At 39.0% G+C, this 12,663-nt stretch overlaps 1 protein-coding gene across 2 annotated transcripts in view; it reads right to left on the reverse strand.

The window, feature by feature from the left end:
- FOXJ3 (forkhead box J3) overlaps nucleotides 1-12,663 on the reverse strand; it is a 125,445-nt gene that overhangs the window by 13,675 nt on the left and 99,107 nt on the right. For both annotated transcript variants that reach the window (XM_079777053.1, XM_079777052.1), the window contains 4 exons: nucleotides 12,204-12,332; nucleotides 7,101-7,275; nucleotides 3,798-4,262; nucleotides 361-462 (listed from right to left, as the gene is read on the reverse strand). In XM_079777053.1, the coding sequence (XP_079633179.1) occupies nucleotides 361-462; nucleotides 3,798-4,262; nucleotides 7,101-7,275; nucleotides 12,204-12,332 (871 nt within the window). The remainder of the gene's footprint in view (nucleotides 1-360; nucleotides 463-3,797; nucleotides 4,263-7,100; nucleotides 7,276-12,203; nucleotides 12,333-12,663) is intronic.

The raw sequence follows: 12,663 nt of genomic DNA on the forward strand, positions 1-12,663 counted from the left end.
TTAGTACAGTTCTGTAAATATTGCAAGGAAAATAGCAAGACAATTTTTTCAGCCCTCAAAATTTCCACTGGTGGTGACTTTCCCATGCAATGAAGAATGACATTATAAAATTATTCAAAGTCTGATTCTTTTAAATGTGGCCAAATGGTTTTCAGAACTCTTGTCTGTGACCCTCTGCTTCAACTGGCCAAAAGACTTAATTATAAATTTTACCAAGTGTTGTTTATAAGCATACTACCAACAGCAAATAAATAAAACACTATGTAAGGAGATGTTTATTTATATTATAAAGAAACTTATAATCTACTATAGAAAACAGGATGTTTATGTGGTTATATGTCAAAAAGAACTAATACTCACCTTGGAACTGTGAAAGGTCTACATCTGACCAATTAACACTGCTAGCAATTCGACAGCTTTCTTTTAGCATATCAAGTGTTGCATACCAATCATTTGAAACACCTATAAAAATAATATTGACGATACTATGAATCTTGGATAGTGAAAGTTTGAAGTATATGGTAAGGGGAGACAATGAATTGACCTTATTCCTGACATTGGCAGATCCCTATCCAGTTTTACAAACGAATTACATCATGTATTGTGTCAACTGCTCTGTGAGACAGGTAGGAAGGCTATTATTTCTCTCCATTTTACAAATGAAAACAAAAAACTGAACCCAGAGTGGTCAAGGTCATTATTAATAAATCGAAGACTTCAACCCAGGGCTTATAAGCTCTAGAAAGCAACCCATGATGGCACATGAAAATTGTCAAACTTGGTAACTGCTCTTTACATTTGTACAGTACAAATGATGACCAGGCAAGCCAAGTCATACAAATTAGTGTTTCCCCCAACATAAAGTTCATTTTCCTGTCTTTTTGTGACCTTCAGAAGTACGTTCTTTATAACTTAAAGGCAGGTACACATTTAGAAGCAATGTGCAGTTCGACTTAAAAGCACTAAGGGAGGTAAATTAGATTGTATAGCAAGAGATGTTTCTTACAAAGCAACCTTAAGAGTGAGAAATGCCTCAACACAGTTCTCCTGTCAAGGTAGCAAATTCTGTGACTGCTGCCCAAATTACTCTGTTTTCAGGATCACCCCTGGATAGAAGAAAGTAAGAACTAATAAAAAGAATTTTTTGCTACATCACAGATAACTGTATCAACTACTGGCTACTTGATTTACAAAATTCTGCCAATTATGGATTTCAAAATAAAATAAACAATGAACCAGAGACAACATAACCCTACCCCCTCAGGCAACTCATAAATTAGAAAGAAATTTGTTGGGGGGGGGGAGGGGAGGGAGATTAAATTAATGCCTCAAGTGAGCCACAAATATTCAAGTCTATCCGACTTTCAAATCCTATAAAAAATGCTGATTGGCAACACAAAATAAAGCAATCTCTGCAGAGAGAGTGGCTGAGCAAACCCATACTCACTCAGTAAATGTTTATTTTAATCCTTTTAGAATAACTGGTGTTACAGGCTCTGAACTCTGATGGGCCAGGATATAAATTCCAGTTCCACTACTTATTAGCAGTATGATCTTGAGCAAATTGCTTAATTTCTTTGACTTACACTTTTCCTATTGAATGTGATAATCTATCCTTGATTTAAGAGAATAATATGAGATAATGTACCTAACTTGCCTTGCACATAATCAGTCCTCAAACAACTAAGTTCCCTCCATTCCTTCCCTGTAAAAGACAACTTATTATTCCCATCTTATAAATGAGAAATTTATAATTCAAAGAGACTATTATCACAACCACAATCTTTCCTAACTCCCAAGGTAGAAGTCTATTTTCAGCCTCTGGCCAGCTACCACTGGGATAACAGGCCATTAAGGGCACATCATAGGTTGCTTTCAGTTATAATTGTACTTTTTTTCTCCCCTGGCAATCATTAGACTTAAAAAGTATGGGGGGTGGGGGGGAGCGGCAGAAAAATAGAGCCATGTGACAAAATGGCATCTGGAATAAACATTTAAATGAGAGAGAGAGAGAGAGAGAGAGAGAGAGAGAGAGAGAGAGAGAGAGAGAGAGAGAGAAGTAAGTATGACCAGAGCATCACAGCCTTCTACTATGCCCAGTTTCTACAATCATTAGTAAATCCTCAAAACCATATTAAAAACAAGCTTACATTTGTGAAGAATGTACAGACATTAAAAGGTAGGCAAGAGTGACCAAAGGGGGCTATCTTCTATATCTTTTCCTCTAGGCAGAGATCTAAAAATAACTTCAAGATGTTTTAGAAGATAGACCATCAAAGCAGTAACTATACCTAATTTCCAATTTTATTCTAGATTTTATTCTACTTAGAATTAGTAATAGACAACAAAATAAATTGTTAAAGGAAACTCACTAAATTCCAAATACTCTGGTATGCACTTTTTACCTTATATCATTTAACACCCCCACAAAAACATATTATTTTTTCCACGTTGTAAATAACAAGACAGTTTTAGAAAAATTTAAGATATAAAGCAAAATTAGAATATAAGAGACAGTATGCACTACCTAACTCATTTCCCTGACAATAGTTTAACTGCCTGAAACAATGGTCAATTTTTAATTGGTGAATAAGAACTACACTGTCTAGCACTTAGCAAGTGTTCCTCCAGGATAAAATCTCATCAGTGATATGATTGGTAATTGGACAACCAGGCAAGACAAGACAAGGATCTGTACTTTGCACAACTCCCAGGGCCCCATTCACCTTGCAGTCTATATCTGTGGCACCCCTTGGGAGTTCTGCAGTGCAAAGACTGCTTGGTTTATAAGCAATGTCATGTCAGTTAAGCATCTCATCAGAAACCATCAAGACCTATCTGAAGAGTAACAGATTTTCAAAACATCAGGATATGAAAAATGCTTTCTTCCTTTGCCAATATACCATTCCAAAATGAGCTCCCTGGCAGGAATTAAACAAAGAAAGAAAAAGTGTAGATATTCACTGAATACTTAAATACAAAGTACTGGACTAGGCATTTCATATTTGTATTCTCAATATGACACTTATAACAACACTGTATGGCAGTGTACTTTACTTTTTTTTATAGATGAGAAAACAAGACTAAAAGAAGTTAAGAAATGCACCTGAAGTCGTAAGTCATAATGAGGATTCAAATCTATGTATGTTCTCTCTTCTATATTACTGAATCCTAAGAGATTTTAGACAGACTGAGCATTCCTTTCTTCTTCCAAATACAGCTGACCCTTGAACAACACAGATTTAAACTGTATGGGTCTGCTCACATGCTGATTATTTTCAATAAACATACAGTTGATAGTATTTTCAATCCCTAGTTGGGAATCTGCAGTCATGGAGAGCCAACTGTATACACTGTTCTACACCATTTTATGCAAGGGACTTAAGCATCCATGGATTTTGGTATCCAAAGGGGGTCCTGAAACCAACCACCTATGGAGACTGAGGGAAGTCAAAAGTCATACACAGATTTTCAACTGGTTAGAGCTCCTAACCCTTGCACTGTTCAAGGGTCAATTATACTCACAAAAACACTTATTTTCCAAAAGAACAAGAGATAAAACCTTGAAACCTGCAAGGGTTGCTGAGTTTGCCTATATTGCCACAATACATTTTAATCTAGAAAATCTCCAGTTCAATCTATGGACTAAATGAGTTACAAATACAGGATTAGAGCAAGGAAACACAAAAGGAGACAGATGAAGAGAGAGTTGGTAGTAAATACGGGTAAGTCTCAGACAAAAAAGGACAGATCCTAATTCACAATTAGCCAAACAGAGTCAGGAGACAAAAACTTACCAGAATTACAGGATACCTGTTGTGGGGGTGGGGGTGCCTGATGTGTTAACGTCTGATGCTGATGGTTCGAATGATGCTGCATGTGTTGATGTGGAGAGGGGTGCTGGGGATGAGGAGACTGGAGCTGGCTGTGTTGTTGTGAAGAGGGGTGCTGGGGATGAGGGGACTGGAGCTGGCTGTGTTGTTGTGGGTGCGATGCTGGATGCTGGGGACGCTGCGGATGCTGTGGTAAACCATGTGGTCGATGGGGTGGATGTGGAGACGGTTGTGTGTGTATCTGGGGGTGAGAGAGTGAGACTTGTGCAACCGAATTACTGCCTGTGGTATTGAGGCCACTGCCATGACTGTTGGACAGGTTGCTTTGGTTGCCGTGTGGGTGAGAGCTCACTGTACTGCTAGGAGAGTGCTGATAGGAACACGAAGTATGGGACTGCTGGGAAGATTCAGAAGGGATGTTCATCAAACCTAAAAAGTCAGAAAAAGCAAGCTCACTTACGGTCAGATTGCAGTTATATTTCATTACAAAGGTTTGCAACATTAGAGAGCAGAGGCATAAGTTGTCAAAAGGCAACTTTGTTTCAGTTTAACAAGTGCTGATGGCTTTGAAAGCCAATAAAAGCCCCTTGGCAGGAGAAAAAGATGTGTTGATAGAACATCCACCACCCACTGGGCTTTGTAACTGAGAATAGTAAGAAACATCATTCCTTGCCCTTGAGTAGCTTATGCTCTAGTAGAAGAGAGACACTTAAAGAGATCGTGTCCATGCCCAGTCTGTGTGGCTCGGTGATTGAGTGTTGACCCATGAACCAGGAGGTCACAGTTCGATTCCGGGTCAGGGAACATGCCAGGTTTAGGCCCGGTAGGGGCATGCAAGAGGCAGGCGATTGATGATTTTCTCTCATCACTGATGTTTCTCTCTCTCTCCCTCTCCCTTCCTCTAAAATCAACCAAAACATACATTTTAAAATAAGAGATTATGTCCAACAATATCAGTGGGGATACAGGAACTTTGTTTCTTGCCTATTCAGGTAGGAAGGAGCTGGAGATATAGAGAAGTCTTCCCTGAAAAGGCAGTATCTGAACTGAGTCTTAAAAGACAAATAAAGACTAAGCTAAGAAAAAAAACCCAGCCATCTCCATTATTCTTTTTCATTACTCTTATGGAACATTCTTGAAACACAGTTTAGGAGTTAAGACTACATATTTTATAGCACCAGAAAGTAAAGTCTCTGCATTGCACTTGGAAACTCTGGAAAGTTATTAACCATTCCAACTCACAATTACCTCAACTATAAATGGCATGGTAATAGTATCTACTTCATAAGAGTTGTGAGGATAAAATGCCATAATGCAAGTGCAGGCTGCAGGATGAGCTCAGTAAATGCTAGCTTTTATGACGATGATGATGATGCTGCCAGAAGTGCCTAATGTTAAACAAAAGGTATGTTTGGTTTGCAAGTGGACACTCATTTTAATAAATCTATTGCAAGTATGGCTAATACCATGTCTTGCTGAACCAAACACACAAAAAATGTTACTAAATGAAAAATAGAATACCACAACATAGTGTCAGTCAATAAAAGAATCAAACTTTTTAAGCAAAATAAAAGTATTCTCACATATTTAATAGTCAATAATATTAACAGTAAAATTGTAGTAGAGTACATTGTAAGATAACCTTAAAACTTAATACGCTAAGGTTTTATAGGTACAAAAGTTAAAGTTCTTGCCTTGGCCTGGAAAATTGTCATTTATATGGAATCTATAGTTATTACAGTAAAATGAAAGAAAGCAGTGATTTCATTATCTATGTCCAATAAAGTCCTAGCATTTTAAGTGAAAATCTAGATATGATCCATACCAACATTTTTAATCCCAAATTATTTTTAAATCAAATGAAACAAAGTATCTTTCAAAAGCCCAATATATAAAACTGATAAATGTAAAGTTTTCTTTTTTTGAAGTCAGGGAAGGAAGACTGCTAGGGTCTCCCTCTTCATCTGCATACTTTAACTCCCCAAGACCTTCACAAAAGCCAAGGACTCCAAAGAGAACAATTTAAAAACCAATCATGTAATCTAGTCTTATTTGTTTTACATACAGGGATGCTGAATTCTAGAGAAGTGGCATTAACTCAGTTGACTTTTATGGTAGAACCCAGAATTCCTATCAATGCTGTTTGATTGAAATAGCATTATGGGCTTCAGAAATCTTCACCATTGTTATTTCAAAGTCAGTAATTTTCTATTATGACCACCAAGGTTGGGTCTGTTTAGCAAAGTCTTATATTAGTTCTTTTTATACTTTTATAGATAGAAAATTTAAGACAAAATTTAACAGAATACATGATTCTTCCTTTGGCCAGAAAAACAAAATTCCTATATAAGCTATTGATATTCATTGATATATGTAATACTTGTATATAACATTAACTTTCACCATAATCTCTGACAATCACATGTATTAAAATGTAAACTCTGTAAAGATCGGGATTTTTGTCTAAAAGATTTTGTTCACTGCTGTAAATAGGTAAACTCTCTGAGTTGAGTTATAAATAGTTAATCTGTCAAACAAACTAGGAAATATTTCAACAGTAGAGTTCCCAACAATGTGTGACTAGTGTCAATGTGTGACTAGTGTTCTTTGGTGAAAAGACAATGTGACATCTTGATCCTATCACATGATTGATTAAAATTAAACCAGCAACTAAAGGCACAGTAACACATAATAGCAGCTTAACTAGCATTTAGTTGATATAATACTGCATCTCAACCAAAATCACTTTTGGTGTTAAAATCTGATTTAAATATGTTGTATAAAACAAGGACCCAGAGCATAACACTAAGCAATGTGTTCACTTGTAAGTGCAATTCGTGAAAGTACAAATTTGGTGCTAATACTTATCTCTTTGCTAATACCAGTCAGAACAGAAAGGCAAGGCACATCTATTCTGCGGTACAACATTTACCACTAAAGTGATTCACATGGCAGACATCACTAATTAGCCATGGTAGTCTTTCCCAGATGGCACAGATGCAGTACCAGATTTTTCAACACAACTCTAGGACACCACTAGACCAAGTGAAGTAGGCAGGCAAGATGAAATTTATCTGCCATTCTTGTGCTATAATATAAATATACACAGAGCATCGTAAAGGCACAAAAAGCATTCAATCCTGATCATGATGATAATGTTCTAAGATCAAGGAAATATAACAGCTGCTATGTGAAAACAATTAAGAGAACATTTTACAATAAAAATTTACTTTACAAAAAGTATATATATATAAAAAAAAAACTCACCTTGTTGACTAAGTGACTGCTCAAAAACTGACTTATAAAGGCTCCGAAATGAGGCACTGAGATCTTCAAAATTATATTCTGAGAAAAGTAGTTGTTTGTCTCGTTCTGGAAGGTTGTACTGTGGCTGCTGCTGGGGAGTTAATGACTGAGAGACTGGTTCTGGATGATTTGTCACCTAACATTAAAAGAGAATACTACTAATTTAGTAGCTCTATATCAGAATTGACTTGTTACGTAAAATATATCACTGGAAATATTAAAAGTTTTTAGAATCCAAAGGAAATATTTACTTCCCAGTCTGTGACTTTTCCATCCTCTGTTTAAGGTGGGGGTGTACATAAGGTACAGACCACAAAATTATTAACCTGGATCTTGAAGAACAATAGGAATTTAATCCAACCTCCATATTTCACAGAAGAGGAGAATGAGTTCAAAGAAGATAAATGACTTTCTCAAGATAATACTAGTATGTGATGAACTAATAATAAGCCTGGACAGTTTCTGTAGCATCTTCATTTGATTTCTATAGAAACAATTTAATCTCAAACGCCACTATGTTATGAAACTACTAACATTTCTTATTCATTTATTCAATTAATCTTTAAACATTAAAATTCAAATACTGTGAGTACTATGATCAGTTTTTGTGGCACTGCCCAAAACAGCAAGGAACTTTAACCCTTTGTACTCGCTAGCTTTTTTCTCCATTCCTTTATTCTACTGGGGATTAATTTTTTAAATACCCCAGATTTTACAAAGTGCGGCAGTAGAATAAAAAACTGGAGTTTCTTTTCATACAAACTTATTTATTTGGATTTTTTTATATTTCGAATTATTGATACATTCAAAGAGTAATTTTAATCTCTATGCTAACCGTGTCGAGTCACACTCGACATCCGAGTGCAAAAGGTTAATACATCTAACTCATCATTTCTAGGGAAAAGTTTTTTTATTAAATGAAATGAAACTGAGGGGAAATGAGAAATGAAGGATAAAAGACAAAGGAGATTCTGAGAAAAACAAAATACAGGTTGTGGCAAAGTTTGATTTACAATTGTTTGTATGGAAAATAATACAATAATCTATTCTCTCTATATAAAACCCTAATATGCAAATAGACCAAACGGGGAACAACCAAACAACCGGTTGCTTTGATGTGCGCTGACCACCAGGGTGTGCGCACGGAACATGGTGAGCGTAAGCCACGGCAGGATGGTGGAGCAGATGAGCGAGGGTGCCAGACCAAGGCTGGTTGCTGTCATTGGGGCAAGCCTCTGGTGGTTACTGAAAATTTTTTGCTCCGATATGCCACAGTCCCACCTGGTGCTCGCACCCGCTGCTGACACCAGAGCCGCTGCTTGCACCCGCTGCCGGCGCCTGGTGCCGGCCCAGATTGCCCCCCAGAGCTTCTCCACCTCCCCCTGATCCTAAGGGGCAATCGGGGCAGCAGCCGCCACCTGCACCCACTGACGGCACCGGCCCCGCTTGCACCTCCTGCTGGCGTCAGCCCCAATAACTGCACACCATCGCGGGTGTGAGCAGGACCAGCGCCATTAGTGCGTATGAGTGGCGGGATCAGAGCTGCCGGCAGATAAGGGACTGTGGGCTGCGGCGGGAAGGGCCGGACGGGGGCATGGAGGATGCCCCTGTGCCCACCACAGCCTTGTGGCCCACAGTTCCTTTCAAAGTGCACGAATTCATGCACTGGGCCCCTAGTTAATAAATAATAATACAAGAATAAACTGTTTCGTGTATTCACAACTATAAACCTACTTTTGCCCCAACCTGTATGTAGATCAAGAGCTTGAGCTATGCAAGAGGTTGAAAAGCACCAGAAATATGTACAAAATAAAAATTATCTCTGAAGGTAGCACAACTAGAAAAGAAAAAAGGTCAGCTGTATCTCTTAAAGACTATATCAAGGATTGGTAAACCACCATTTATTTAGTGAACGCTGTGATTATCCTGAAACAGGGGATGATGACTGGTCTTATGAGGAGCAAATTCTCATCAATCATCCTATCTTGCCGGAGGCAGCTATGGGGCAGTTTCTTGTCGATCTCACCATCTTGCAGCAAGTTGCTCAGAAAGCCTTCCAGAGACAGTTTCTCATCTGTCTCCCTGCTTCCAGTGAGACAGGGGACTTTCCACTTTATTCCTGTAGGGTATAGCTACAAGTTATACAACTGCTTAGCTGCAGTATAGAATTTGTTCTTCCACTTATAGTGACCCACTATATATGTAGTTTGTCATCTGGCTCCTCTGATTAGGGGTTGTCCAATGGGATGTGACACCATACCGATGTGGCTTATAACTGTCTGTATGAGGAATGAAACTGTCTCAATGCATCTGGGATTTCTGTGTCCTTATAAGCTCAATCTATGGACATGTGATAAGCTCAACCAGCAGCTGACAATGTACTGTTGTTTAAGGAGTACTTGATAACAAGCTTGATATCTTGTTGTTAAATGAAAAAAGCCGTCTACAATGTCTTTCTTTTACAGAGAGGTTAAACCTTCTTAGGCGTACTGATATAACAGACATGTTTGTTCTTACTTCTTAGTTTTATAAATGTTTTTAAGTTTTTTCCTTATTATATTTTTTGATATAATATAGGGACTCTGTGCTCTTTAATTTCTTTTGGTTTCAAGATTTTCTATATTTAAATTATTTTCAAAGCTACTTAAAATCATTAAATCTTTGCACAGTTTGCTTCAATACTCCAAATAGTCCTTTAATATCATGACTTTCTCATTACTGAGTGCTTTAATTCACCTCTTGATCAGCTACAAAAAAACAAAACAAAACTTTTTTTTTTTTTTTCAGTAAGAGCACATGAAAGCAAGGGTAGAATGTTTTGTAAGCTCTCTATAATGTCTTTCTTTTAGCTTCACATATAAATGAGAATTTGGCTGAGCATCAATATTTATAATCCCAAACCTATTAACTAAAATTCTGCATAAAGTGTTCCATTATCTTCTGGCATTTAGTATTAGGAAAGGAAGTATGATTTGTGTTTCTTTGAATGTATCCCATTTCTGTTCTCCCAGAGTATTTATATGAATAATTACTTCTGAAATTTTAAAATCTGTCTTGATGTGTTTAGGTATAGGCTTTTTTCTCCATTAACTTTTCTAAGAACTCAGAAGCCCTTTTAATCTCTGTTTCTTCTAAAGATTGCTTCTGTACCAAATATTCTTAGTTTCTTCTTCAGGGATACTTATAATTCTCAGCTCTCCATACCTATTCTCTTCCTTTACATAACTACTAGAGGCCCAATGCATGAAATTTGTGCAAGGGGCTCAGCCCCCGCCACCACGGTGGCCACCTCTGCCTCGGCCCCCACCACCGCGGCTTTGTCCAGAATGTCATCCAGAAGGCCGTCTGGTCTAATTAGCATATTATGCTTTTATTATTATAGACTAGAGGCCCAGTGCATGATTTAATCATGCACCTGGTGCACCAGCGGGCTGGCTGTCCGCGGGTGCCCCAGGCCTTCCGAAAGCCTCCGGCGCTGCGGAGGCTTTCGAAAGGCCTTGCGCCGGAGCAGACAGCCGGCCGGGTCCCCCGCTTTGGCCTTTGATCGCGGGGGACCTGGCCGGCTGTCTGCGGGTGCCCCAGGCCTTCCGAAAGCCTCCGGCGCTGCGGAGGCTTTCGAAAGGCCTTGCGCCAGAGCAGACAGCCGGCCAGGTCCCCCGCTTTGGCCTTTGATCGCGGGGGACCCGGCCGGCTGTCCACCGGTGCCCCAGGCCTTCCGAAAGCCTCCGGCGCTGCGGAGGCTTTCGAAAGGCCTTGAGCCGGAGCAGACAGCCGGCCGGGTCCCCCGCTTTGGCCTTTGATCGCGGGGGACCCGGCCGGCTGTCCGCGGGTGCCCCAGGCCTTCCGAAAGCCTCCGGCGCTGCGGAGGCTTTCGAAAGGCCTTGTGCCGGAGCACACAGCCGGCCGGGTCCCCCGCTTTGGCCTTTGATCACGGGGGACCCGGCCGGCTGTCCGCCGGTGCCCCAGGCCTTCCGAAAGCCTCCGGCAGCCATGGCACAGACGCTGAGCTCGCGGTGCCAGTGGCCCCACGAGCTCAGCGTCCTGCTGGCCCAATCAGCTACCCCGGCCACCCTGAGTCCCGCCCCCTGCGTCTCCTGCTGGCCCAATCGTGGGCGTAGCGGAGTGATGGTAATTTACATATTACCATTTTATTATGTAGGATTCTTTCTTTATCTGTTTCTTCTGCATTATGGGAGAATACTATTTTAATTCCCCTTTTCCCCAGAGCATTGATAACAGTTTTACAGAATCACGTTTCTTTTTACCTACATTAAATAGAATGTTAATTCTGCTCTGAGTTGTTTTCTTTGTGTTATTTTCTTATTTCAGTCCCCACCCCATCCCCATTTTACATCTTTGTCCTGTATAAGTTTTTACGTATTTACTCATCCTCGTGAGTGATCTGGTACCATCAAATTTATACCAAGAAAGTGTGGTGGATGGCTCTTAGACTCTGTTCTGTCTACTGGTGAGGATAATTACCAGATGATTAGAAAAGAAGTATCAGATATCTCAAGGGCCATGTACTTATATAATAGATAACCAAATCAGCACAGGAGCAAAAACACTCACACAGGTCCCTTAATTGCATAGCTTTGTTTTCCAGACAAAAATTGAAATACAAGACTGGTTAACAATTTGGTACCAGGTTCATTCTAACCTTTGAGATTTATAGAATCCTCTTCTCAAATCTACAGCTGGAAAAAAAGGTGATATACACATACATCCTCTAGGCTCTTTTACCAAGGACTAAAATATAGCTATGCTAGACTGAGGTATAATCTTTCTTCTATTCCAATTGCTCATCACTTGGACACAGAACACATCGAGTAAACCGAAATATATAACATAGTACACAATCATATATTTGTATCTAACTTGGTAAAATACAAGTGCCCAATTAAAACACTATCAAGGTAGAAATCAGCTCGAGTTATCTAAGCTAATAAATTGATCAGTGAAAAATATACATCTTCATTTTTTATTAGCATTTCAATTACATTTGGTTTAGTGTTAAGCATTAAATGAGTCCTCAACAAAGAAGTTAACTTCATCAAGACTTACCGGTGTATAACTATGCACACTTCCAACACTATTCAAATTAACAGATGCCAAACTCTGGTCTGAGAGACTGTTGTTAAGGCTACTGCGTGGACTATCACTACCATCCTGCTCAGTGTTGTACAATGTTACCTAGATTGAAAAGAAAAGCAACATTTGAATAAGTAGTTCCTACTATGAAGAGTACTTTTTTAAGCAACTCTACAAAAGTATAACTAGCTGCTGGAATATGGAATAAAGAGTTAGTGGTCTTTTCTTTGGTGCCTACCTACCCCAATTCCATGCCCTTCACCACTAACTCCATATTCACTATGAAATAATTTACTCTCAAACTATAGGATATATCCTATTTAGAGACACATAAATTCAATTTACTATCAAGGTATAATTAGTTCATCAACTTTTGGTAAGGGGATTACAGTAGACTTTAAATATTTCTACAAAGCATAAATTTATCTTTATT

This window comes from Cnephaeus nilssonii (genome assembly GCF_951640355.1).
Source record: "Cnephaeus nilssonii genome assembly, chromosome: 7".
NCBI lineage: Eukaryota > Metazoa > Chordata > Mammalia > Chiroptera > Vespertilionidae > Cnephaeus > Cnephaeus nilssonii.